This window comes from Vidua chalybeata, chromosome 3, assembly GCF_026979565.1.
Source record: "Vidua chalybeata isolate OUT-0048 chromosome 3, bVidCha1 merged haplotype, whole genome shotgun sequence".
NCBI lineage: Eukaryota > Metazoa > Chordata > Aves > Passeriformes > Viduidae > Vidua > Vidua chalybeata.
The window spans coordinates 79,709,566-79,735,481 of NC_071532.1; the positions used below are offsets into that span (position 1 = coordinate 79,709,566).

The 25,916-nt window shown below is 38.1% G+C and overlaps 1 protein-coding gene across 2 annotated transcripts in view; it reads left to right on the forward strand.

Annotated features, from left to right (window-relative positions):
- The window catches only part of UBE3D (ubiquitin protein ligase E3D), a 78,576-nt gene extending 52,907 nt beyond the window's left edge, over positions 1 to 25,669 (forward strand). For both annotated transcript variants that reach the window (XM_053939137.1, XM_053939135.1), the window contains one exon: positions 24,763 to 25,669. In XM_053939137.1, coding sequence (XP_053795112.1) covers positions 24,763 to 24,783 — 21 coding nt within the window. In that variant the 3' untranslated portion in view covers positions 24,784 to 25,669. The remainder of the gene's footprint in view (positions 1 to 24,762) is intronic.
- The last annotated feature ends 247 nt before the right edge of the window (positions 25,670 to 25,916 follow it).

Below are 25,916 nucleotides of genomic sequence, written 5' to 3' on the forward strand. Positions count from 1 at the left end.
CCAACATGGGCCCTTCCTACAGGCTGCAGTTCTTCATTATCTGCTCCAGTGTGGGCTGACAAGCCCTGCCAGCAAACCTGCTCCAGTGTGGGCTTCTCTATCCACAAGTCCATCCAAGATCATGCTCTAGCACAGCCTTCCCACAGGGTTACTGCATCTTTCAAGCATTCACCTGCTCTGGCACAGGTTCCTCCATGGGCTGCAGGGGAACCTCTGCTCCAGTACCTGGAACACCTCCTCTCCTTCTCTGACTTTGATGTCTGCAGAGCTGTTCCTCCCACATATGCTCATTTCTGTCTCCCAGATTGTTGAACAGGGTTTTTCCCCCTTCTTTAGGCTGTTATCCCAGAGGCACAACAACCACCACTGATGGGCTCAGCCTTGACCAGCTGTGGGTCCATGCTGGAGCCAGCTGGCATTGGCTGTGTCAGACATGGGGGGAGTTCTGGTAGCTTCTCACAGAAGCCACCCCTGCAGCCTCCTGCTACCAAAACCTTGCTATGCAAAACCAATGCAGTCATTTACCATTTAGATATGAATGTACAGTTAATTGCAGGGATTGTGTTTAGATAGTCTGGTACAGCCTGTGAATAAACTGCTTGAAGGGGGTGAAGACAGAACTAATTTTTCCAGTTTTCATCTATTGTGAACTGTCTGATTTTTCCAAGTAATTCTGCAATCAAAAAGTGCAGTTATGTCCTAATGATCGAGTAGTTGTGTAGGTAATGCACAATTAAGCAGAAACTGAGAGTTTGTCTTTATCAATGGGCACCATACTGTGGAAAAGACAAATACCCGTGTTTTATGTACCTGAATATATACATAAAGAAGTCTTATGGAAGGTCTGATATACTACTAGAACATCCATTCCTATTTATTAATTGAGGCTGTTTGTGGCTGAGAAACAAGCTCTGCTGAAAAGATATATTTAGACCTGTGTGCAACCAGCTACTGCAATACATGTTCAATGTGGTTTGTATAAGGCTGCTTCCTTCCAAAACCTTGGCATCTGAGATAATCTTAGCTCTACCCAGATTGGAATTAATAGCTTGATTTATGTGAGGTGCAAGTGTCAATACTGTAGCTAAAAATGCACAGAAATCACATTATCAGCTACAAAGAGCTCTTTTGCTTTAAAAATAATACTGAGTCATTGAATAACAATTATTCTATAATGGAGATTTTCCTTAGAAGTTCATGTTATGCTATGTGTTTTGTGAATGTGTGTTGTTATGGAAAGCTACAACATTGTTCATTACCAATAAGAGTCTGGATGGAAGCTTTGAAGCTACTTGAGGAGTCCAGAAAGCTCTGCAGAATAAAAGATGTATTTATAAGGATGATTCTTTGTAGGTTTAAAAGTGCTTTAAAAATAGATGGATAAAACTCTCTTAGATTTTAGCTATAGGCCAGAGCAGATATGATGTTGTCACAAATTACAAGATTTGGAGGAATCCTGAGGGAAGTTGTCAATAAATTCTAGCATTTTATTAACAGACAGGTCAGCTTGCCAAGGCACTTAGAACAGCTCAGGAGTGTTACAGGTTGAAGAGTTGGAAACTGTAATAATGTCTTCAAGGAGACAAATGGACAAATAAACAGAAGGCTCTAAACCCAGAGCATAATAATTGAATCGATGACTTGACTATGATAAAGTACATGGTGGACAAAAAGGAAGAGAGCTGTTAAGTTCTCCTCTTTTTATTGTCAGTTGAAAATGAGTCTGGAATAGATGTTTTGGTGAAGAAGTCAGTAATGCCTCCAGTGAGAAACATAGAATTTGCCTTCCCTCAGAAGCAGGAAGTCCATCATTCTGTTGCAATGTCAGTAGAGAGTAGTGTGCTCTAAATCTTTGTGCTTAAATCACAGGTCTGTTCCGGGGGTGGTGGCTGATGACAAATGGTCCTGCTTGAAAGCTTCTGCTTTTTAAAGAAGAAAACTCTGTTTAGGAAAGCTAGAATGGGCAGAAACATGGCATGGGGGAACAGGACAGAGCACTGTCTGTCCAGAGGTAGGGAAAAACCTGAAGGGAAGTGTAAGAAATGAGATAGACCAACTACCCTTTTACTAGTCTGATGATGTTCTCGTTGACATACACCAACATAATTCTGACTGGCCAAAAAAAGGACAAGATTATTTCCTTCTCTAAGTTGTTTGCTGCTTTGATCTGTAGAAAAGATCAATTGTGTGAATATTTCTTTGTAATAGCTCCACTGCTTTTGATATAAAGGTTTACACCTGGGAGTGTGTGGAGGTATCTCAGCCAATGCATTTTATAGAGCTCCTAAAATAAGATTTGGAATATTCCTGTGGGAAGAAAGAGGAGGGCAAAAGGGTATATAAGCATTAACACAACCTACTGAAATAAGGAGACTGTTTAGCATCCAATAGAAAACTGTCATGCCTTGAGGTGAAAAGTGGCAACCATTTAGCAATATGTAGAAAAACTTGCAGAAATCTGAAGGTGCCACAGCAGAGTGAGATCACAGGGAGTGTTGGGTGGGCAGAATGTGATTCTGTTTGGATTTTGCCAGGCATTTTGGTTAAAGTTTCTTCATCTGTCTCCCAGAAGCTTGACAAGTAAAATAGGAAATGATTCTGCCTTAAAAGAAAGAAAAAAATTATTCTTATATAGCTAATGTAAACTATAAAAGCATGGTATATAGAGAAAGAGATTATTTTAAAACACTAGTTCCCAGTCTCCATTATTTGTGTGAGCTATGGCATTGTAGATAAATGAAACCAGATCAGGGAGCTATATTTCTTCTGTTGCTTTTAGTGAGCTTGAGTTTTATATGGAAAATAGAAGGAAAAAAATATTAAGCACCTTGGCATGGAAAAGAATCTTGCCTGAAAATTTGTACAAGTGAAGATGTTATTTTAATCGTACTGAATATTTTGGCTACTAAGTGCACTTCCAGCTTCTTCCAGAATGCATGGCATTTCTAAATATTATCCTGAAAATGACTGAACATTTTACTGCTCAGATATTCTCACTTCCTGTGACTGGTACTGCTGACTTGTTCTGCTTCTTATCAATAACTATATACCTGCATAATTCAGCTTTAAATAAAAGGTTTTCTTGCTGTTGATGCTCCAGTCTTTGACATACTTTCTGTTTTCATATGTCCCACCAAATTAAAAAAAGGCTATTATTGTGTAATGGGGAGTGACTAGCTAACATATTTCTTTCTTAACTCACCAGAGAGCTTGCTGCTGACTTTTTATTTAATGCTTTCATACAAAGTCTGATTTATTCATCATCTGCTAGATTTACAGAAGTGAAATTCTAGGACTTTCTTGTTTCCCAATTTGTTAACCACTTTGAGTTTTACACACTGATGAGTTTCCATGTTACTTTCTCATTTTTATTAGATAGAAATTTGCTTTGTTTCCATGCCATTTATGAGCAGATAGTTGTGTAATTCTTTCACCTTTTCCCTGTTTAGATACTAACTTCTAATGCTTACAGTTACCTAATTGTATTTTCCTATTTTCAGGTATGGGTGGGGAACAACAGGGCTTTAAATCCTTTTTTGTAGCAAAGTAGAATCAACTGTACTTCTTAAATTTTACAAAAAAAAAAAAAAAAAAGTCTGCTGAACAGCTGAACACACAGAAACCTTCATATTGCAGTTACCTTCTCTGCTTGCACAGAAAGGAAATGCATTTTCAGCTGTATTTTTGTGGAGCAGTAGCTAATGACTAGTCAAATTAATCAGAAGTGTCTATTCTGCATGATTGTCCTGAGGATATATTCCATTAAGTGACTGCTTTTCCTATTTTAAGATAGGATGTATAATGTGACTAAATAATGTCTGTAAAACTTACTGTATTCTGTTCTGTAAGCTTTTATGTGTCTGAGCTATATGGCTCAATGCTAAGAATGATTTAGAAAGACCTACCGAGTCTTATTCTATGTTTTTTAGGCCACTCCTATGTGAGGAGTTTGGGGAGAGACCATTCTCCCATTTGCCTGGTAATTAGATCACCTTCTGAGTGATCATCTTCTAGCATTCAACAAGGTGGTATCTACAACACCAGATTTAGATGAAGCAGAGCTCCGATTCCACCTGGAAATGATTGTGCTCCTGTAATTTAGTTAAAATGAGCTGTCAGCAGTGAGACAATGTTTTTGTATTTTTTAAGTGTAGTTCAGAAGCTGGAGAAAACCCTGGTGACACTTCATAGCTAATCATTTTATGTAAGCCTTTCCTGCAAAGGCAGAGCATGCATTCCTAATACAAAACAATGAAGAAGTCAAGAGGGACTCTTTTACAGCAATACTGATACTAGTTAAAGTACTAATACTTACTAAAGTGCAGTGTCACTGTTGGATTATACTCCTTTCCCAGCCTGCATTCAGATAATTTACAAAACAGCTGAATGCCTGAATAAATATGACAAATATTCAACATTATCCCAATGTGATTCTCTAAACAACCCATAATATTTCTTTACAACAAGGTAATCATCTTGAAGAAGATGCATGTCACAGAAAAAGATTTTCATGTAAATTATTATATTATCTTAAAAAATTTATATTATCTTAATATTACATGACACTCTGTTTATGCAGAAGTGACTTGTCAGTCCAGTTTTCACCATTCCAATAAAAATTGCCAGGACTTTGGATCACATAAAATTCTCATTCAAATGAACAAATACTGAGTGGTTTTTAAGGTTAGGCAATCATTTGGGGTGTCCAACTGAAGACTTAGGAGCCTTTTTCTCATCTTGTAAGCTTCAAAATTATAGTGGTAGTCCTTTAGTGGTGGCAGCTTTGCTTTAATTAGTTCGTGTGATATTACAGAAATTCACCTGAAGCATTTGTGGTGATAGATCAACATTGTAGGCAGGCCCTGAACCTTTTGAAGTTAATATCAAAACTCTCTTTGCCTTCAGTGGTGCAGAACTGGCCTGCAAATGAATAAACCAGCCAGCTGGATATATTGTAGAGAAATAATTATTGCAAACTCTGAAAGTTCCTCATTACCACTATTGCATGTGAACTTTGCAAGCAAATGCTTGCAGCTAATCTCCAATAGCTATTTGTTAGACAAGTGAATTAATAGCTGTGGCTGCTGGTTCATGCAGAGGGTTCTCTGTTGATTTTTTTTTTTTTGTCCTTTATTTGAAGACTTCAATCAGTATAAATGATTTAAGGCCTCACTCCACTAGATGGGGAAAAGATGCTTATAATGTAGTACTTGCTTACACTCTGCAGTTATGGATATGATATAATATTTTTACACTTGGGTAAGTATAGATTTTGAATAAAAGAATTTAATTAACACTGAATAAATGTTCCTCATAAGGGAAAAATACTCTATTTCTAGTTCATTAATGCTTCATGCTTCTAGCAGTTAACTAATTTAATTTTACTCCTGGTGATCAAGGTCTGTGCTTTTCTTTCCTTCTGTTTTTCAGTCTTTCTGTTTTTTTAAACAGGCTTTGTGTTTTATAGTTGAAAAGAGAAGATCAACCAGAGATAGAAGATAGGGAAAAGTGCAAAGCATTTTTTCCGTTAGTTGGACTTTGTGTAATGCAGAGTGGACATGTATCTATGCCTGTGCATAAAAAATGTGTAATGTGAAAAAAATTAGATTTTTGGAAAGTTCCCTGAGATTTAAAAATTAAAAACTCTATTTTAAAAGCAAGCTAAGGGACAGTTAATTATTTGAAATAAGTAAAGGTAGGGAGGATCAGTCACATTATAAAAGTAACCCCTGCACATGTAAGCAACTATGCTAATTTAATTTGGCTTCGTAAGGAAATTTAGGGTTTTGGGGATCAAAATCCCTTTTGGGAGTTGTTTTTAGTTGTATATGCAGTACAATAGAATTTTGTACAAAATACTTAAATTCAGGATATAAAGTGAGTGAAATGATGTGGCAGATGTTCAAAGTGGATAAAAAATACCTATTCATGTTGTGTGTCAAGCAACAAGGGGTTTAGTGTGAGAAGTCTAGAAGAATGATTGTTTTAGAAGTTTGAGACAAACAATTTTTCATTTTTATTTTTTCCACTAACTCAGTACAGTTTTATTAAAGGTTTTCATGCAGAAATGTTAAGTGCCTGGTTTTGATCTTTGGTAGTTCTTAGTGTTTATCTTATAAAGTTGGTAGAATTTTGGAGATTTCAGATTATTTCTTTCAAACCTTAAGGTCATGCTGTAATCCTCAGCTTTGGAACATCTCTAATATGTTCTTGATAATCATCTTTCTACATTTCTACTAATTTATGCTATTTTTCATTCACTGAACTTTGGGAAATGCTAAATGGTTGTTGGTTTTTTTTTTTTTATAATGCAGGCAATTACAGTTCAATAGTGTATTTTTTCAGTGGCCTTGCCCTAAGGAAGATGTTTTAAACAGTATTTTGGAAGTATTAAAGCAGACCAATATGCTGTAATAATTATACTTCAATAATCCAAAATGATGCCTCTAGGGAGTAATGACTCCAGTGTATACTTTGTTCATATATATTTATCCTTGAGGGTAAAATTGGATTAAAAAATAAGAAAAAGAACTGGAAGAAAGAATCTGGAAAATTGATTCTTCTTGAAGGTCATTAATGTTTTCTAAAAAGAAGTTAAAAATGAACATGAAAATCTGATTGTTAAAGAAATTGTTCTAGCTTTGTTTTGCATGATAAGATTTTTATCAGTACAAGAAAACATCTCATAATAATAAAACCTAATTGTTCTTTTCATCTGAAACTGGAAAGTATTCAGTGGTTGGGAAACAGACAAAGAAAAAGAGTGGGGAGGAAAAGAAGCTTGAAGAGAATAATATGGACTACATAGAGCCATGAGCTGAAGGACAGATTCACACTGTATTGTAATATAAATAAAAGAGGTTGCAAAGGAGGAGTGAAGAAGAGAAGTCAACCAAAATTGGTTTAATTCAGAGAAGTATTTTCTGTCCATATTTGACTAAAGTATCTTTCAAGTGAATGAAGGAGATTGATGTATAAAAAGAAACTTAGGCAGCAAAATTAAGAGGGAATGGGAAATTTGCAGTCTAAACCCCCCAAAAAGAGCAGAGTAGATAAAGTCCAGTTTGTAAGTTTTACAAAACATTTGAACCACTTGTGTTCTAGGATGCCTTAGTTACTACTAATCTTTGTTAATTAGTGGTTCACTTAAAAAATGCATGCAACAGAAATACATTTACAGAGTCACAGAGTCATTGAGGTTGGACATGACATCTTGATATCATCTAGTCCAACCCCCTGCTAAAGCACAGTCAACTACAGCAGATTACCTGGGACCATGCCCAGCTGGGTTTTAAATTCCTAAAAGGATGAAGGCTCCACAACCTCCCTGGGCAGCCTCTTGCGGTCAAAAAGTGTTCAGAAAGAATTTCATGCTCTTTAATTTGTGCTTAGTGCCTCTTGTCCTGTCAGCAGGCACTACTGGGAAGAGTCTGGCTCTCTCATCTTCACTCCCTCCCATCAGGTATTTTTACACATTGATATGGTCCCCTGGACCTTCTCTTGTCCAGGCTGAACAGTCCCAGCTAGCTCTCAGCCTCTCCTCATATGAAAGACACTTAATTAGTCATCCTCATGGTCCCTTCTTAGCCTGTTTTTAGCCTTTTCCTCACTTCATTAAGTCCATATCTTTCTTGTACTGGGGAGCCCAGACCTGGACCCACCAGTCCAGATGTGACCTTACCAGTGCTGATTTGGGGTGAAGGATGACCTCCCTCAACTTGCTAGCAACACTTTTCTTGATGCAGATTTATGTCCACTATGTTCTGTTACCTGGTCCTCCTTCGTGAAGGGTAAGTCTTCTTTTTACAGACTTTTCTACTGGTCTCAGGGATTCTTGCAGGCTGATTATCAGTAAAGACTGAGGCAAAAACGGCATTGAGTACCTCAGCTTTTCAGTGTCTTTTGTCAGCAGGGCCTCGGGCACCGTGCAGGCTAATGCTGTGCTCCTCACTGCTTGTGTGTCTCTGAGAATCTGGAAGGTACTGCCTCCTGGCTCACTCAGTTCTCACCCTCTGCTGACAGCAGTTTGCTGTCCATGGTGATGTTGCAGTCAGCTGTTTAACTGGGGTGAGTAGGGACCTAAAGAAGCCACTCAGTTTCTGAGGTGTAGGGTTGACTGCACCTGTTGGATGTTGCACTAGGTCTCTTCAGTGATGGTTAGGTCAGGAGTGAATACTGGTTGGAAGTAGTTTCTAAATGATTACATTATCCCAGCCCAATGAGACAAGCAGTCCCTGCGCATCCCATGCACGTGTGCAGTTAATGTCTTTGTTTGACACCAGTGTTTTAACATCTGTTTCATTTTTGAAATGGGTCTCATTTCAGCCAGTTATCCAAGGTGCTGTCAAAGCCCATGTGTGAGCTGTGCTTTGCAGTGATAAATGAGTACAACTTGTATCGTAATCTCTTTATTTTTCTGCTTGGATCCCTTTTCAGAATGTGATGGGTGGCCTACTTTTATGGGGATGAAATACTATTTTCCTGTTCTTTTATGACATAATGGGTCTTGTAAACAGTTGGATAGTGTTTTGGAGTAGGTGGCATTATTAGGATGGATATTAGTTATTTTGGGGATGCTGATACATCAACTCTGTATTTGTCTCTTGAATCTTCCTCATCTCTTGCTAATTATAGTTGGTCTTGGGGGGAATGAGCTTCCTAAGTTAAATAGACCAGTGTAACAAACAGTGTTTCTGGAGTGTGCTAAGGTGAGAAGTGGTTTATGCCACCTAATTCCATGTTCACAACCTCCAGGTTATTTCACAGTTCTATGGTGGGCATATCTAATGTTGCTACCTACACTCCTGTTTGGGAGCAAGCTTCCAAATCCCTCTGCCCTGAAAACAAGTAAGTTCCTTTCTCTTTTATTTCCAGGCTTATTGAGCAAACTCGTTCTTTTCTTTCTGCTTTAAGAATTTTTCTGTGTCTTTTTCCTGCTGATTGATATATTTCCTCTGTTCTATCCATTGCATTTTTTTAAAACCAAATATAAGCTCTTCAGCAGATTCTGTGATTACTCTTACAACAGTTATCTGAAACTGAGAAGAAGAAGAGCTTGTGCAGATTTTTTTCTGGTTGACTATTTTGCTTACCTAAAAAAGCGTCCCTCCCATCTTCTTTTCTTTTGTCTTCTCCCCACCTGCCGTCTCCAGAAAATTGGAAACATGAGAGGCCTTGTCTGAGCATTGGATTAAGAGCCAGGAAATCCTTACTTTTTCCATGACTCACTGTGTGTGTCCTTGGGCAATCTGTTACTATTACAGATAAAAGCTGTGCATAGCACTTGGCTGAAAAATTAAAAACATGGTGCATGATCCAAGGAGATTATTTCAAATTTAAATCAAAGCATGGCAAAGGTGGACAGAAAAGAGAGGCTGCAGAAAGTGAGTATGGGGGGAAAACAGATTGTTTATGAGCTCCATAAAATGGTTATGAAGAGAGATAGGTAATGCTCACAGGAATTTCTGTCTTGTTAACCCTTTGGTTCTGTCACAGTGCAAGCATATGCTGTGGTAGTAGATGCATACACATCCCTCAGTTTCAGAGCTGATATGTTCTTGTTAGAAATGAAATGTGTAAATAAGAGTGGTGGAAGAGGAGAGGGTGCACTGTTCAACAGATGCATCTGCACTCCACTATTTAAATCCAGTTCTCTGAAGGTTTTCTTGGGAAATTGGATTGGTGGTTGTATTTAAATGTGTGTAAATGCCTGAGGTTTTCCTGTTTGATTAATTTTTGTTACATTTCACATCTTTAAGGATGTGAACTCTTCCTCACAATTTAGAAGAAGTAACAGAGATCTTTGGGGAGAGCAGAGGTCTGGGGCTTCTAGGCAGGGTCACTTGGAGTTCAGAGAAGCCATATGGAGTCATTTACCTGTATCTTCCATGATAAATCAGACATGAAAATAACTTTAGGAAGTAACAGAATATGATATGATATGATATGATGATATGGAAAGCTGCCTTCTGTATTCTGCTTCCTTATTTGACTTCTCTGTATAAAGGTGAATATGGTGAAAAGCTGCCTGTGGAACACAGAGTGTACACAGAGTGTATTTGCAGATGTTTTAATACCATGTCCATTCAGTGTTCATTCACATGACATTGCCTGTACCTTTATTTTGACTATTTTAATCATCTGTACATTAGCTCCCATTGCTGTGGTATTGAGGGTGGTAGTTTTCTATTCAGCAGCAACCCGTCTAATCTAAGGTAGCCTTTCCATCTCCCCCAGCCTCTTGTTCATGTAACCTTGTCTCTTCCTTCTGCCTCTTTGGCATTACCCAGTGACTATGCAGGCATGTCAACACAGTGGGGAGGAAGCTTGCAAGAGTGTTTGGTTATTGCTTAACCTTCCACCAAAGAAATGCATGCTTCTCTGGTGAAATACAATAGTGAAGTCTGCTGGGATCCTTGTATAAACTTTGAGATTTCATTTGGTGAGGAAAAAAGGCTGTGCTTGGGATGAGTGTTTGGCTTTGAATTATTGAATGTCTCTGTGTGGGCTTTATTCCTGTTTTTAATAGCCATGGTTAATTGAGAAGAACTGTATCAGGGTTCTGAGATTCAGAATCTTCCACTCCTGCTACAGTATGCAGAAGGACATTGTTGCAAAAGGTCAGTCCTGTCCCTGCAGTGGAAGTTGCTGTCCTGATGCCAGTGAGTGGGGTCAGTCTGACCTCTGCTTTGAGAGTGTTAACTTGCATTTCCCACTGTTGCTGCTCTTCTGACATACTGGGATAGGAATCTGATGAAGAGACTGGTTTAGAAAGGGTTTTGCTCTGGATTCTATGCTATCAGATGTTTATCCTAGATTCTGTGAGCAGTTTTTACTTCACAGACTCACAGTAATTGGTCTGGTTTATAGCTGAGACCTCATGGAATTCTTGTATTTCATGTAATTTAGTCCTGTTATGGTAGATAACATTATGAATCATCAATGGGTCAGTCTCTGTCTTAAGATCCCCCTGGTTCCTTGTACAGCCCTTCATTTTGGAAGGCAAATTAACTTTCAATTGCCATTAATTGATGCATTCATCAAAATTTTCCAAATCTGTCCTGATAGAGAATGAGTGTTTAAAATTGTCTGGTGCAGAGGCAGGAATCCATAAGCTATTTATGAGTCTAAAGCACTCACAACATGAATAATTGCCTGCCTTGGACAATAGAGCTATCCCAACGTGTGTACAGAATCAAAGATCCAGGGCAAAATTCAACTCCTGAATAACCATGTTATTATTGAGGAAATCATTAGAATCAAAAGGACAAGGGAATTTGTCTCTGGTCAAAATTGTTTTTTCAGTTTTGTTTTCAAAGAGAATTTTCTGTCATCACTTGTTTTAAAAATCTTTCTTACTCTCTTGCTAATGTAATAGACTTCTCCCTCATGGGTGACTACTGACAAGAAATTCTTAGAAAGGATGCAATGTTAATGTACTGAAGTCAAAGTTAATTGTATTAAACCTTCTTAAAATGCAAGAATCGTATAATACCAGGAAAATAAACATCTAGCATGCAGAAATTACATTACTGCATTCCTTCTCTCAGTTTTCTACAGGCACACTTTTTCAAAATGAAAGACATAAGGGACGTCAATATTGTCTAGACAAACATTTTAATTTCTTGTGATGTTCTCAGTCAAACTTTTGACTTCTGAGGTTCAGTCACGCTGAGAGCTCCCAGAGCTGAGGGCTCATGCTGCCCATGGAGAGTCTTCCCAGTATCTCCATAGTTAAATTTTATTTATTTTGTACATCACGTCCTACTCTCACTAGAATGTGGCAATAAACACAGTAGTAACAAACCTCATACATCTTTCAACACCTACTTCCCCACAGATCTTTGCTTTTAAAAATCTTCACTTTATTTACTTTTACTTTAGTATGAAATTAATAGTAAATCTTGATGGAAAGAGGTTTTACTTGCAGAATTGATGTTTGAGCACAGACTGCTTTTAAAAAAACAAACTACTTGAAAGCTTTTATCTTCAATTATCTTACTGCTACGGGAAAAATATTCTAAAAATGGTAAATACTGTATTTTCTTATGAAGCTTCAAGGTCAGTAACGGTTCTTTTTACCAAGAAAACATCTGTTTTCATGAGTTTGAGCCTTAAAATGGATGGTTTCAGCTTTTGTTCTGATTGCAGCTGGCAAAAGAATGTGCTCAGTCCCTAGAAATAAAAATCAGTTTGACCTAGTAATGGCTATAGGGATCTTAGAGACCAGAAATCCACACTGTAAAAATACCTGATAGAATTTAGGAGCTCAAATCTCACTGAGAGTGGCCTTAAAATCCAACATCCTTTAGAGGCTTTGAAAATGTTTTATTACCCAACCAGTATTAAGCAGTGTTTCCTGAATGCTTGGTCATTTCATAGGCATCATGAGATTGTACAGGAACAGGATGACCTGGGACCAAAGGACAGCCCTGCTCAGACTCTGTCCCCTTGGGAATGAATCACAGTAGGAAAAGACATTTCCCTAAATATCCCTTAGTTATTGTGGTTTTGTTTTCTTCTGTGTGCCTCTCTATTTCACATACAAATGAATGCCTTATATAATTTTTCCCCCTTCATCTTCTTGGTTTGTGCTTTTATTGCAGCCATATCATCTTCCAAACACCTGTTCCTGTTTTAACTCAGTCTTAATCTCTTGCCAAAAGCTGAACTCTGGTAGGAACGCAGTAGTCCCAATAAAGTGTTAAAAATAAAATAGTAGTTGATACTTAAATACCCATTTATATACACAAACAAATTAATCCTCATACCTCATGCAGGGAGGTATTTATTCTCATTCCAGCTTTAATTGCCAGGAAGCAAAGAGAGAATTTAAGCAGCTAATTTTCCAAACTTGCTTTTTTTTCCATGAAGTTTTCAAAAGATAACCTAATGAAGACATGTGTTCAACCTATATAGTTTCAAAGTGTTACATAACAGTGCCACATTGTCCTGTAATCTCCTCTACTGGCTTTTTTTTTTTTTTTTGAGTTATGGTAGATTTGACTGTTCATATTGCATGTAAAAATAAAGACTGTGTGTAAATGTGAGCATATAACCAATCTCTCAATAAAAGATATCATTTATTTCTGTTCTCTAATGCATCCATTTTATGTCATGCTCTCTCTCCCCCCTCCTCACATCTTACTGGTATTTCAAATCATATGTCAGGTAGCATTTGGGTTTGGTATGTTGAGAAAAGGGTGTGCACACAAGAGATGGCCATGTCTGACACTGTGGCAACATTGAGTATGTGACAAGATATCCCAGGAGTTTCAGCATGACATAACAGTGTGCTCTGCTCCTGTAGCATTTGCTAAGGGAGACTCTTAGAAACCCAGTTTACATCTGTATACTGGTTTCTATGACATGACTAACTATAAACATTGCAGGGTATGAAGAGGGTAGACTATTTCTTGGCTTTCAAGGTTTGGCAGATTTTCTTTTTAGATAAAAAATTTAACAGTTTAGAGACAAAAGCAAAATTAAACTGCAATTATACCCTCCAGGCCATCAGCAAGTGAAGAATTAACCAAAGTAGTTGGCTTGTTTCCTTGTGGCCACTTTGTTTGTAAAGCACCTTACCACAGTAGTTTTTAATAAATATTTTCCTAACAGACTGTTTGAAGGCATAGCATGTGACCTCTGGTGCTGCTCTATAATTTCCCATGTCAGTTTTACCTGTCTATTGGGTTTTCTGAGGCATTTCAGAAAATAAAAGTGTAAGAGATGAGAAGGTTGTCTTATGATTTGCCTCAAACAGACTCTGAACAGAAGCCTAAATTTGGACAAAAAGAGAAAGACTGATTTTCATTAAATTAAAATTCAAAACTGCATTGACCAACAACAATAATATCTAATTTCTCTGGCATATTGCCAGTGGTGAATCCTGGAGATAACTGTATTGCTTTTACACTGGGAGTTAAGGAGAGTGTGAGGGAAACTCAAGTAATTTCTTTGGTTGATGCCTGCGTGTTAATGCACCCCAATTACATGTCTTTTATTTAGTGCATATACTTCCCTACACTTCCATTTATAGCAAGATATACTGCTTTCTCCTCCTTTCTTCTTAGGTTTCCTGTTCAGTTCCTCTTTATCTTTCCATCATGCTTCTTCTAAACCTGAAATAATCTTAGCCTGCTGTTTTACTCCTATAAAGGGCAAGGAAGTTGAGGAGAGAAAAAAGACAAGAAACATAAGCAAGGAAAGGCATCTCCAGCCAGGCCCTGAAGGGGATTCTGACTTCTAGATTTTACCTGCTGCTGCAGCTGGGAAACAAACAACTATTTTTGTAGTAATCTTGCTTTTCCTGGAGAAACTGTGAGCAAGACTTTATCTCCTACTGCAGTATAGCTGACATAGTGCAGGTTGGAGGTAAATCCTCATGAAAGGTGTGTTGTGTGAGTTTAAAGAAGAAGGATTGATTAGGAGTAGTGGTTAGAAATAGGAGAAAGATTATATGAGTTACTGTGGGGAATGATTCAATAATAGGGAATAATAGAGAAAATGTTAGTTTATGGTGAAGGGATCATTTGAGCTGGAAAATGAAGCTGGTAATAGAAGAATATATTATTAATTTTTCTGGTTTGGATGATGCAGCACTTGAAAGTCACGTTTCTGTTTTAGAGTGTGCTACAGTACTTCATGTCTAAAAGGAGAGGAAAGGACACATTTGCCACCTCAGAATGCAGCTGTGTTACTATGTAGTAAAAACCTAAAATCAGTTCTTCTCTTTCACATATGTTACCACTTCCCTCTCTTTAAGACATAATAGGATTAAAATAGAGTAAGAGGGTATTTTGGTAAGATAGGATAAATTTTGTTGCAGAGAATATCACCTAAGAGCATCTAATTGAAAGCAACAGCCATGCAAATGACCAGAACATCCCACATCTGGGTAAGCCAGCATCTGATCAAAGACATAAGTGCATTGTGTGCTGGGAAACACACCTGACATGCATCATACTTTATCAGCTTAATTTTCAGAGAGAAGATTCACTGTTTAAGTGAGGTTATGTGGCCACTTAGCTCACCCTATTTATTCTCTCTGGAATTAGGTACAATTCACTTGCTTCATGGTCAACAAAACAAATTAATGCATTTCGCTGTTTAGACCTTTGTTTTATAAGACAGCAGACTGGTCATGGTGCCTTTTTCAGGGCTTTTTTCATCCTCATCTTCAATGCTGAAATATTATAAAAAATGCAGCTGCTGAATGCCACAGCAGCTCCAGTGTGTCAGTTCTTTCCCTTTCTGGGGAAGATACAACAGTATATTATTGATTCTGATCAGTTGAAACAGATTCCCAAGAGTGCAGAGAAATCTAGTGGCATGAAAGCTGCATAATCAGAGCAAAGGCTTAGAGTGCCATGGCTTTCCGGGAATTGTGTGAGTCCTGCCGTGACTGCAGACTGTGAGTGTGGAATAGTCCCTGGAAAGGGTTGGCAGACCCACTCTCCTCCAATTCAGTCTCATGACACACCTTTCAGCAAGGCTAAGCAGTCACAGGGAAGGTGCTCCCCAGCCAGCTCAGTCCCCGAGCCTGGTGTGCAGTCACGAGAGCGGCCACCCCTGGATTGTCACCGAGTCCCCCCGGGTGGCAGCGGGGAGAAACCAGGCAACGGAATAGAGAGGGGTCACTTGTTTGAGTTCCAAGGAAGTTTTGTTCCCTAAAGGATTCAGGGGCAAGTGACAATAGCTGAGGGCAAAAAACTGCTTTTAAGGAGGGGCGGGAATAAGGGAAGGACACAACCTTTTACCAATAGGAAGGCATTAGGGGAGGAGTGCAGGGTAAGGGCTATCCAATAGAAGCCACCAAGGGGAAGGAGCAAGCCCTGCACCCCAATCTTGCTTTGAGGAGGGGATGAAGGCCGGGGAGCATTCCAGAAGGGAACAAAGGCGGTACAAGGAGGTTGACATGTGGATTGACATACACTTGGCAGGTAAATCTTGGGGTAAACAACTCAGGACTGAACCATCAGGGAAGCCAAATGGGGTACATGGAATGAACCATTACAAACTTATAACAAGGTATATTTAAAACCTACTACAGAAGAACAAACAGCAAAATAACTGACTACCACAAAGGTTTTAGAAGCTGCATCATATGTTTCAATTTGGGCTGTCAGGCATTAATTTCTTCACGTGTCTAGCTTTAGGATCCAGCTAGCATGCAGTTCATTGACGCAGCAGCTTGCAGTGCCTTGTTTGTTTTAGGTCAACCTGTGTTTCACAACTGCCCATGGATATATGTGCTTAAACAAATGTTTTTCTGCTGCAGCTTCAAACCACTTGATGCAGAAACATATGTGCTGCTCTGACTGCATGATTAGTTTTAAGTTTGGAGTGTGGTGACTACTACAGCAAAAGCCAAACTTCATCTGGTGTTGACTAAGAAAATCCCACATTCCGTGGGGTTTTTAGCTCAGTTTGCTTTATATCAGTAATTGCAATGCAACATTAGTACCCAGGTACACCCTCTGTTAAGGTTTACATTCAAGAAAGTGTATGTAAGACTAGCAAAGGTAAATAATGCTGCTATTTCTCTGCCTGTCTTAATGACAGGTACCTCAAGAAGTAACATCTGCTGTGGAAATAAAAATAGTACAGGCTAATGAGGAAAGGTTGGCAGAAAACAAAATAAAGCCATGAAGTTTTGGAGCTTCTAGATGTAAAGAAACAAAAAGATTAATAGCCATCTCATTCTGAAAGAAAACAAACCCAAAAAAACCTTCCTTTTTTCATACAAAGAACGACTTTATCTAAAATGTTAAAGAATTGCTTGTCTTCATATCAGCTAAAAACATGCAGGGATTTATTTTCTACTGTTTTTGCAGCTGCCAGTGACTTTCTCTCTAATGCTTTGTCAAGTTTCATCATGCAACTGTTAACAATAGCAAGTGATAGCTTGCAGTACACATGCACAGCCTGGTACTTTGGAGGAATCTCTTGCTTTTTCTCATTTATCTCTGTCACATTTCAAATCTAGCTTTATTATTATAAGAAATTAATACTTTAGGAAGGATTAGGTTGAAAGAATGCGTGCTGATTTATCGATGAGTTTATTTCTTAAATCCAGGAGGTACATTATCAGATTGAGAAATCATATTTAAAGAAGGAAACCTTTGCTTTGGTTGAAATTAATTCCACTAGAAATTGAATGAAAGGAATCTAATTCTCTTTCTGCTCGGTTGTTTTGGTTGTATTTCACATTTTCTCCAGCTTGGACAGAAGTGATTTATCCGAATGGTGTTCTAATCAGTTTCTTCCTGCATTGAAGACTGGAAAGCCCACAGATGTACAGTGCCTTTCACATTGTACAGTGGAAGAATTAACCTTTCCCGAGCCTTCTCCTAGGAGTTCTGGGGAATTTCACTCTTCAGATGATAGCTCTGCTGAAGCCAGGCTCTTCCCAGCTTTTGTTGCCACCTCTGTTCCTCTGCTTCTGCAGTGGTAGCATAGCACTGACCAAAATTATGTTTCTTGTAAGACCTTAAAGCTGTTTGAAGCACAATACTCATTGAGATGTAAGATTCCCTGCAGATATATCTGCTAAAGAATGACTTTCACATCCTGTGGAGTGAATGAGGTAAAGAGTCCTTCACAGAATGTCCCCTCCTCCATACCCAAATCTGAGCCCTGTAGGGGTTAGTTGGTCAGACTGCAAAGCCACCATTCCACATCCCTTTGTTCTTCAACCTAATTTCCAGGATTTTAGTTTGCTGGCATAACATGGCTCCACAATCTGTACTTCTGTTGGCTTCATTATTGCCTTCATGACATAGTCTTGCAGCACAGTGCTGCTGTGTTTGTCTGAGAGAGTATGCCAGATGTATTTTAGTTTCTTTGGAACTTGAGTATGATAGTGATAGTCTTGAACACTTTTAGATTGACCCTACACATTAGTTTTGTTATTTCATTAAATATTTTAAACTTGGCTTGTACAACTGCATCTGTTCTGTCAATCTGCAGTATTGTTTTAGTGACCTTTTCAAGGGACTTGTGTTCCTCTAGAGACATTTTTGCTGAAAAAATTTTGTTTCTATAGTAAAATAAGACATACCAATCTAGTGATATGAAGTTATGGTGCTATGAGCACAGGCTGATGTTCTCTTGGTTTTCTTAGACCAAAAATATAACGGAAGGGTAATTAGATAAAACACTCTTTCATGTTCTGGTGCATACTCAAAAGCAGACTTCTCACTGCATGGCATTGAAAGCATGTTGGGAAACTTTCCCTGCATGAGAGAACAAGAAATAATTATTATTGGTGGGCTATGTGAAGTGGCTGCCATTGATGGGCTGTGCAGGGGATATTAGAGCAGCTAAGTCTGCTTACATGACCTCCGTGCCATAGAAGAAACAGGCAGCGAGTGACCCAAGGTTCAATTATTACCACAAGAGCCTGGAGTACAGGAGAAAAAGAACTAACCATCAGTGTTACAGAGGACACCTTTGCTGCTGGAGTGTAGCCAGTGAGCTTGCAGGCTACCAGGAGGCCCTATGGGGCAAGTACGTAGTATACTGTCAAAGTAGGCTCATCTCAATGATTGATGGGTTCGATCATCTTGGAGGTCTTTTCCAACCATAATCTGGCTCCTCTTATTCTTCTAGTAGTGAACATGCTGCTTTACTCTCCAATTTCCTCTAAAAATGCCTTTGCTCTCCCCAAGAGCCACCCCAGAGATCTAGGGGTAATATGCAACAGCTTGGTAACATTCAAGTCTGGAAAAGACAGCTGCTTTTTTATGGGTCTCTGGATTCAGTGAGAGCAAGTGTAAATATAGCAGTTAATGTTCTCTCACGTCTCTGCTCATCTAATGCCATCTGCTTTGTGTCCATTCATTCACACTGGTGCCAAATGTATTTCTGGAACAGGGTATTTGTGCATCAGCAGACTTGATCCTAGATTGTTAGGTGAGAACAAATATATAAACTGTGTGGTGTGGGTAGGCAGGTGAACTCCTAAGATTTAATGTGGCTATTTATAACCAGCTATTGCCAGTAGTTGCTAATCCACAGGATAATGGTAACAGTTATAAGTTGTCACTGCTTCTGGTGGTGGTGCAGGAATGGAAGGAGCACTGTTTCCCCTCTGGGAAGGACCTTATTCCTTTGCCTGCTCTGTCCCTTTTCAGCACCTATGGCAACACCAAACTTCTTGCAGGGTTTATCAGAAATCAAATATTTATAGAGCTGGGATCTAGACATGGTGGAGATGCTTTAATCCTCCCACTTGTTGATCTGTCATTATTTTACAGGAGTGAGAAATGTGTCAGGCAGGGTTATGGCCTTCTCTGTCTGTTTATGCACATTGTCCCTGTAGTGGTATTAGTGCATTATTAAATATGGGGATAAAGGATATGTAGGTTCAGTTATATTCACACAAATATGTTTATATCACTTTCTCTGATTCTTTTTCCACAGTAGAAGTGTATTCTATGTACAGGGCATCTTGACTGCAGTATAATTGCAACCACACAAGCAGTTGTACTAGCTGTAGTTATTAAAGCTTAAGCCGTAACACTTAGCACTAGCCATAACATTTGTAGCAATACAAATCTGGATGTATTAGACTGGTTTGAAGCTTTGAGTATATGTTATCTTTCAAATCCAGCTGTACATGTGGAAAAAACCACTATCCTCATCTTTTCACTCTCATTTCCACCGGAGATTTGTCTCTCCCCTGTGATCTGCCAGGAGAATGGTTTGTGCAAGCCCTCCCTTTCTTGTTTCTAGGATAAACCCATCCATTTAGTGCAGACCAGAAGGCAGAGTTTGGTGTATCAGTCTGATTTCACCAGACAGTAGGAGAAACTCTGAAGTGGTCTTTTGTGCGGAGAGAGGAATGGTAACTTGCAGCAGAGAGACACCATGAGCCTGTGAGATTAGTATCATCCAGCACAGCTGGATCTAGGAGCAGAGTTCTGCCCACAGCTGTCCTTGTCTTTTTGGGAAGGTTATTCTCTTCCCCTGTGCACATGGATGGCATGGCATTGCTTGATTACCTGTCAGCCTTGAGTGGAAATAAATACAGCATTTGATGTTGATTGTAGGCTGTAGCCTTGCTGGTGTGTAATCAGCGTTTCCTCTGCAGTCATTTCATCACGCCTGATTTCACACTAGCACATGTGCAGCATTGAAGCATGGGTATCTGTCTATGTACAGACTGTCTGTTGCAGTAGATATGATTTAAGATAGCCATGTAAGTTGTGTTCTTCTAAAACACAATGTAGCATTATGAACTGGGTGTGGGAGTGTTTAAAAATTGGTCTAATGTTCAAAGAAGACAACAGTAAAATGTCTTTTATACATTTAAACTTCAGGTTTGAGCTGGGTGGTGTTTCATTATTTGTTGTGCAGTGCAAAAACCACAGTAGTCATATTTTAGGAAGCATTTAGAGATTTAATTTCTTCTGCTGAAACTGAAGCATACATAACTACTTTCAACCCACTATTTTCCTTTATAATTATGCAGGAGTAAACTGAAGTACAATTCCCTCTCTAAAACTGAAGAGAAATTCTGTATCTTCTACGTAGTTTTGTTTAGCTCTTAGGAGAGACATAGGTATTAAAAACTCTTCATTGTCAGCTTTGAGAGACATACATAGGGATTTTTTTGCACCATTCACTTGGACTCCTTAAAAGAGAACAACGTAAGAACAGTTTCAAAGCTTGTGTTACAACATGGGAATGCAACTTTTGACGTATTATTTCCTGTTTTGTGGAAGTAAGGATCTGGCTCCTGTTATGGTTCTTGCAGCTGATTTAAAGATTGAACTTCTTTTTCCTTGCTTAGCTGATTTGCAGAGTGCATTGCTTTAAAATATGTTGTTTACCTGCTTCTGTCTTGCTCCTGCTTCTCTTACAGCAGTCACCCAGTCTGCCAGCTCACCTAGTGTTAGCACTGGGTAGAAGAGATTTTTTTCACCAGCTTCAGCCATCTGAAACCACCTTCTTTTATCTCTAAATTCATTAGGTCTCCATAGTTTAAAAAATATTTTAAGAAGTTGTAACTGTTTTCTTTCACCTTTTACTCCTCGGTGTTTGGACATATTTCACTTGACCAGGTTGCTCATGGCAAGTGGAATTTGAACGAGATAATCTTTATGGGTCTCTTCCACCCCAAACCATTCTATGATTTTCCTGAGAAAGCCAAGAGAGCACATCTTCCTAAACTGAGCATTATTACCTGGATTTCTAAACTTGTCCTGACTCCGAGAGATTTTAACAGAGCTGATGCTGCTTTGTTGTTTACCAAAAGAGTGATTTTGTAAGATATATCTATTGTTCATATGTCTGTGGTGCTCTGGGGCTTCCTCTGTATTGATATCTCTTAAAATGCTTGAAAATGTGGACTTTATGTTTGTTCATTATCCAGAGGTCTTGGCAGCTTCTGGCTCTGTGGAAACTAATGGGATAGAGAGCTGATATACACTTGATACTCTGTGACATAGTAAGATTAAATCTTCAGAAATAATTGAGAGGAAAGGAAAAAAAGAAAAAAAAAAAACAATGTCTCCTGTCATAGAAGTGTGGATGGTGGAGTACATAAATTGTTCATAAGGGTGAATTAATACTGGCTATCCTGAGCACTTTAAGAAGGGGACAATGTGCTGAGCTAAGGTCAATAAAAAAACTGATTAGAGAACTGACTTTTATTCTGAATTTAGTAATAAACCTATGTAAATGAGATAACTGTTTGGCACGTTATTTTTCTTTCAAAATGCTCTCATAGCAGTGAAATACTGATGTGCAGACTGCTGAAAGCATTGCTACTAAAGCTGGAAGAAGATAGTAGCTGTCTGTTTTGTAGAGAATGTATCCTAATAGATGGAAAAGTGGGGGAGAACCACATAGTCCCATTTTCCCAACCTACAGTAATTCATTTATTATGTAGAATGTATAATTTACTGCTGTTTAGATATCTAACTGCAGCTGCAGTAACAGTATAATAAAGGAATCTTTTATATGCTTCATATTGAACTTTGGATGGATAAGGTAAAACTTCATAAGTGGTTTCATTTCAGTTGATTTTGTTCTGAAGTACTTTCATGGGTTGCAGGTGTTTTTTAAACAGCTTGATTTGCATTTTTTTTTACTCATATGTCAGCTGTAGGAGTGATCTAATGTGCTCTTTTCCTTCATATTGGTAGTAAATATAAACACAGACAGTAATAATTTATTACTTTTGTTGCTTTTCAGTTTTTTAGGCAGTAGGAGAGCCTAGCAGTCTAGGGAAGCATTATGTTCCAAATAATTCTCTCAAAGGAGAAGAACAGTGTATTTCATGCATTATAAAATATAGCAGGCAGTCAAATTAAACAAATATATCCACTCTAATGTTACTTCAAAACTGTGTAGCAAAGGAGTCTGCAATCTCAGGTAGAAAAATCTGCCTAAAATTTTGAGTCTTGTGTACTGAGATGGTTATTTCTTTTCTTGATTTTTCTATTTTTTTTCCTTGCAATGCAAGGACAAATCTCCCATATTGTTAGTGTCAATGTGAGTTTTGTCTTTGATTTGCCTTGTGCCAGGGTTTCATTCCTAGCCTGTATAACTTATGACTCTTCCACAGAGCTAAGAATTTACGTTTGCTCATAATTATGTATATGTCTCTACTTTTCTGAGCAACTAAATCATGAGAAAGGTGACAAACATATTGATTTTGCTTTCAATTTTTGTCTTTGAGGGTGGGAATCTTTGGCATAGTGGATAAATTTCCCTACATGATGAGTAGTCTCTGACTTTTACAACACCCCTTGGTTGAGCTGACCGAAATTATTTTGATGTAGCAGCTTACTGCTGGAAAATGCTGATGGAGCTGAAAAAAACACTTCATGGACATGTGTCAGTGTGATGAGATTTTCATGGGAAAAGCAGGCCAACTTCCAACCTGGCCAGCCAGCTGATTGCTGGCAAGGTTTGCCTATAGACATTTCTGAAAATGTATGTTCTTTAAATCATAGAATCATAGAATGCTTTGGAATGGGCTGGAAGGGACCTTAGAGATCATCTCATTCCAACCTCCCACCACAGGCAGGGACATCTCCTACTAGACCAGGTTGCTCAAAGCCCCATCCAGCCTGGCCTTGAGTACTTCCAGGGAAGGGGCATCCACAGCTTCTCTGGGCATCCTGTTCCAATGCCTCACCATCCTTACAATAAAGAATTTCTTCCTTATGTTTAACATAAGACAAGAAAATTTTTGGTTTTGAATTTTAGTTCCAGTTTGGAAGAAGAAAAGAATGATTTGGAAATGTGGGAGATTTCAGGGATCTCCGTTTTGTTGTCTGTACAAACCCTTCCATGCAGTTTTCTACTGGGTTATTTCTGTTAAGTCTTGGAGTAGCAAAAGAGTGTTCAGGAAGTGAATTTGCATGATTTTTTTTCTATTCCTAACCAAGAATTGTTGTCATGTCCCATTTATGCCTTGTAGATGTATTATTTAGACATGAATCTTTTTTGTGACTGATTCTGTGAGAACCATCTTAGATATGTTAAAAATTGCTTTTTTTTTTTGCATCCTTTATAGCAAACATACAACTCTCTTAAGCATACTTGGGGCACAGGATCCAAAAGCAGTGTTTTAACCCTGTTTTATCCTCTATTCTGAGTAATCAGTGATATTTTATGCTTGTATTCAATTCCCTCTGGTTCATCATGCTTCATGAGTTCTTTCGTCACAGCATTGAGTGGTGTTTGGGGTCATCTCTGAAAATTCAAAGTTGTAATTGATAGTAATTTTAATCTTCACTTCACTGCTAGAGCTTTCAACAGAAAGTTGAAAAAGTGTCTGGCTCAGAAGTTTTTTTTCTTGTATGTTTTTCATCGGACAGGAGAAATAGGTTCTATATTTTCAGAAGACAGTTGTGTAACCTGGTAGTTTTTTTTTTTTTTTTTTTCTTGTGTTTTTGTGAAGGCATCTGTACAGCTGTTTTTCTGTCTTTGTGATCAGCAAAAAATATGTGAAGCAATTTCCTTGGCAGATAAGAATCTGGACGTGTCATTTCCAGTCAGCTAACTTAACTTTCTGCATTAGTATACTGCAGATCCTGAAGAAGGCTAAACAAAACCAAAGCCATACAGGAGAAACTGCTGCATGCACATGACCAAGAACTAATAAATTTGGGACAGCAGAAATCCTATAGATCTCTTGTATTTGATAGATCACCTTCCCTCTAAATAACTGTTAGACAGTTCACTTAGTGCAGTAGAGAGAAGAAGTACATCATTTGCTATCTTCTGATCATATACAAGTATTTGTCTTCTCCCCTCAGGTAAGATTTTGGTTCCCGGTTATTTCAAAATGTTAGGCAGTTTTCTATATGACTTTGGACTTCTCATCATGACTTTGGAATCAGGATTTGACTTAAGAGTGACAGCACTGTTCCAACAAACTAATATTCAGACAAAACTGGGAATGTATCAAAGATTTAATCTAAGCTAGTTTCAAAATACGATCAAATAACCTTTGAAGTTAGATGAGATAAACATTCTTTGTTATCCTGGGGGAAAAAAAAGTTTTAGTTCTGCAATGCAGGCAGTGCTTAAGCAAAAAAAAGAAAGTTTGGGAATTTTTAGGAGACAGGTAGAGAAGAAGTGGAAAAATAACAAATACAGCCTCTGTTTTCTCATTGCACTAGTGTGTTATTAAGTAAACATATTATTATAATATATAATTTCTGTTGTTACAAAGAAGCATCTTTGTTTTACCTGCAATGTTGAAATTAATCACAGTATTGTTTCTGCTTCCTTTTATAGGTTGCCTTTTTGAAGATGTGAAGAATGAAGATACCTGTGTTGAAAACTCTTGTTAGATTTATTTTCTGCAGAAATGTGTACAGATAACTTCCAATGGTGGTACAAGAAAATCCCCTGGCAATACAATAGAAAATGGGGTGGGGTGGGTGGGTGTATTCTTCATATCTGAATGTGTTTCAAAACCAAAGACAAGAGTTGACTTTTGTATCCAGTGCATTCTTAGATGTCATTCTAAGAGTGGCTTACCTGTCACTCCTGTGACATCCAGCTGGGATGACTATTATGATGTCTTCACTGCCAAAAGGAAATTCCATGTGTATCTTGTACTACACTTACCAGTGTTTGATAGCAATGTATATATCCTTAGGAAAGTTCACAACTGGTAGCAAATATTTTAAAATGTCATGGATACTAATGTGAGTTCTTTACCTTTGCTGGTGAAGTTAGAGGTCCAACTTTAAAACATAAAATCAGTTTTTTGTAAAACTTATGTTTATCATATATATTGTTTCTGAATTAAGATTAGCCTCTTTGCTTGAGTGAAGGAAGACAGTTTCTGCATTCCTACATCATATGATGTTTTGGATAATCAAGGTTTTATGGTTATTTGGAATAATGATTATTATTTCAAGGGCATGCCCTTTACTCATTAAATGATCCTAACATAGGAAGTGATCCTACAAAGTGTTGGATACCTCAGTTTTACACATCCAAAGACAAGGAGCTGAGGCTTCACAGCACCCACTCTGGATATCATTTTTCTGTTATTATTTTAGTTTTCAGTATTGAAGGAAGAACAAAATTATTTTGACTTTTGTATTCAGGGATGAAATTATCTTGCTCCAAGATATTTTGTCTATGCACCAATGTTGAGTCATTTTATAAATAAAATATTTTTTCTAAGTTAGTTTACCATTTGTTCTGCCGAATTTCTGTGACGGTTTCAGGTTCCCATGATGCCTTGAGAAGGCTGACCTAGAACAGAGGCTAGACAGAGTTAAAGAATAAAGTAGGTATTTATTAAAAGGCCTCAGTGGATACACCTTGGGCAGTGTAAGAGCCCAGCCAGGGCTACACCCAAGATGAACCCAAAATGGTCACAAAAAAATGGACGACCGGTTAGAAGGTCTCACACTTTTATGAGTTTTGGTCCA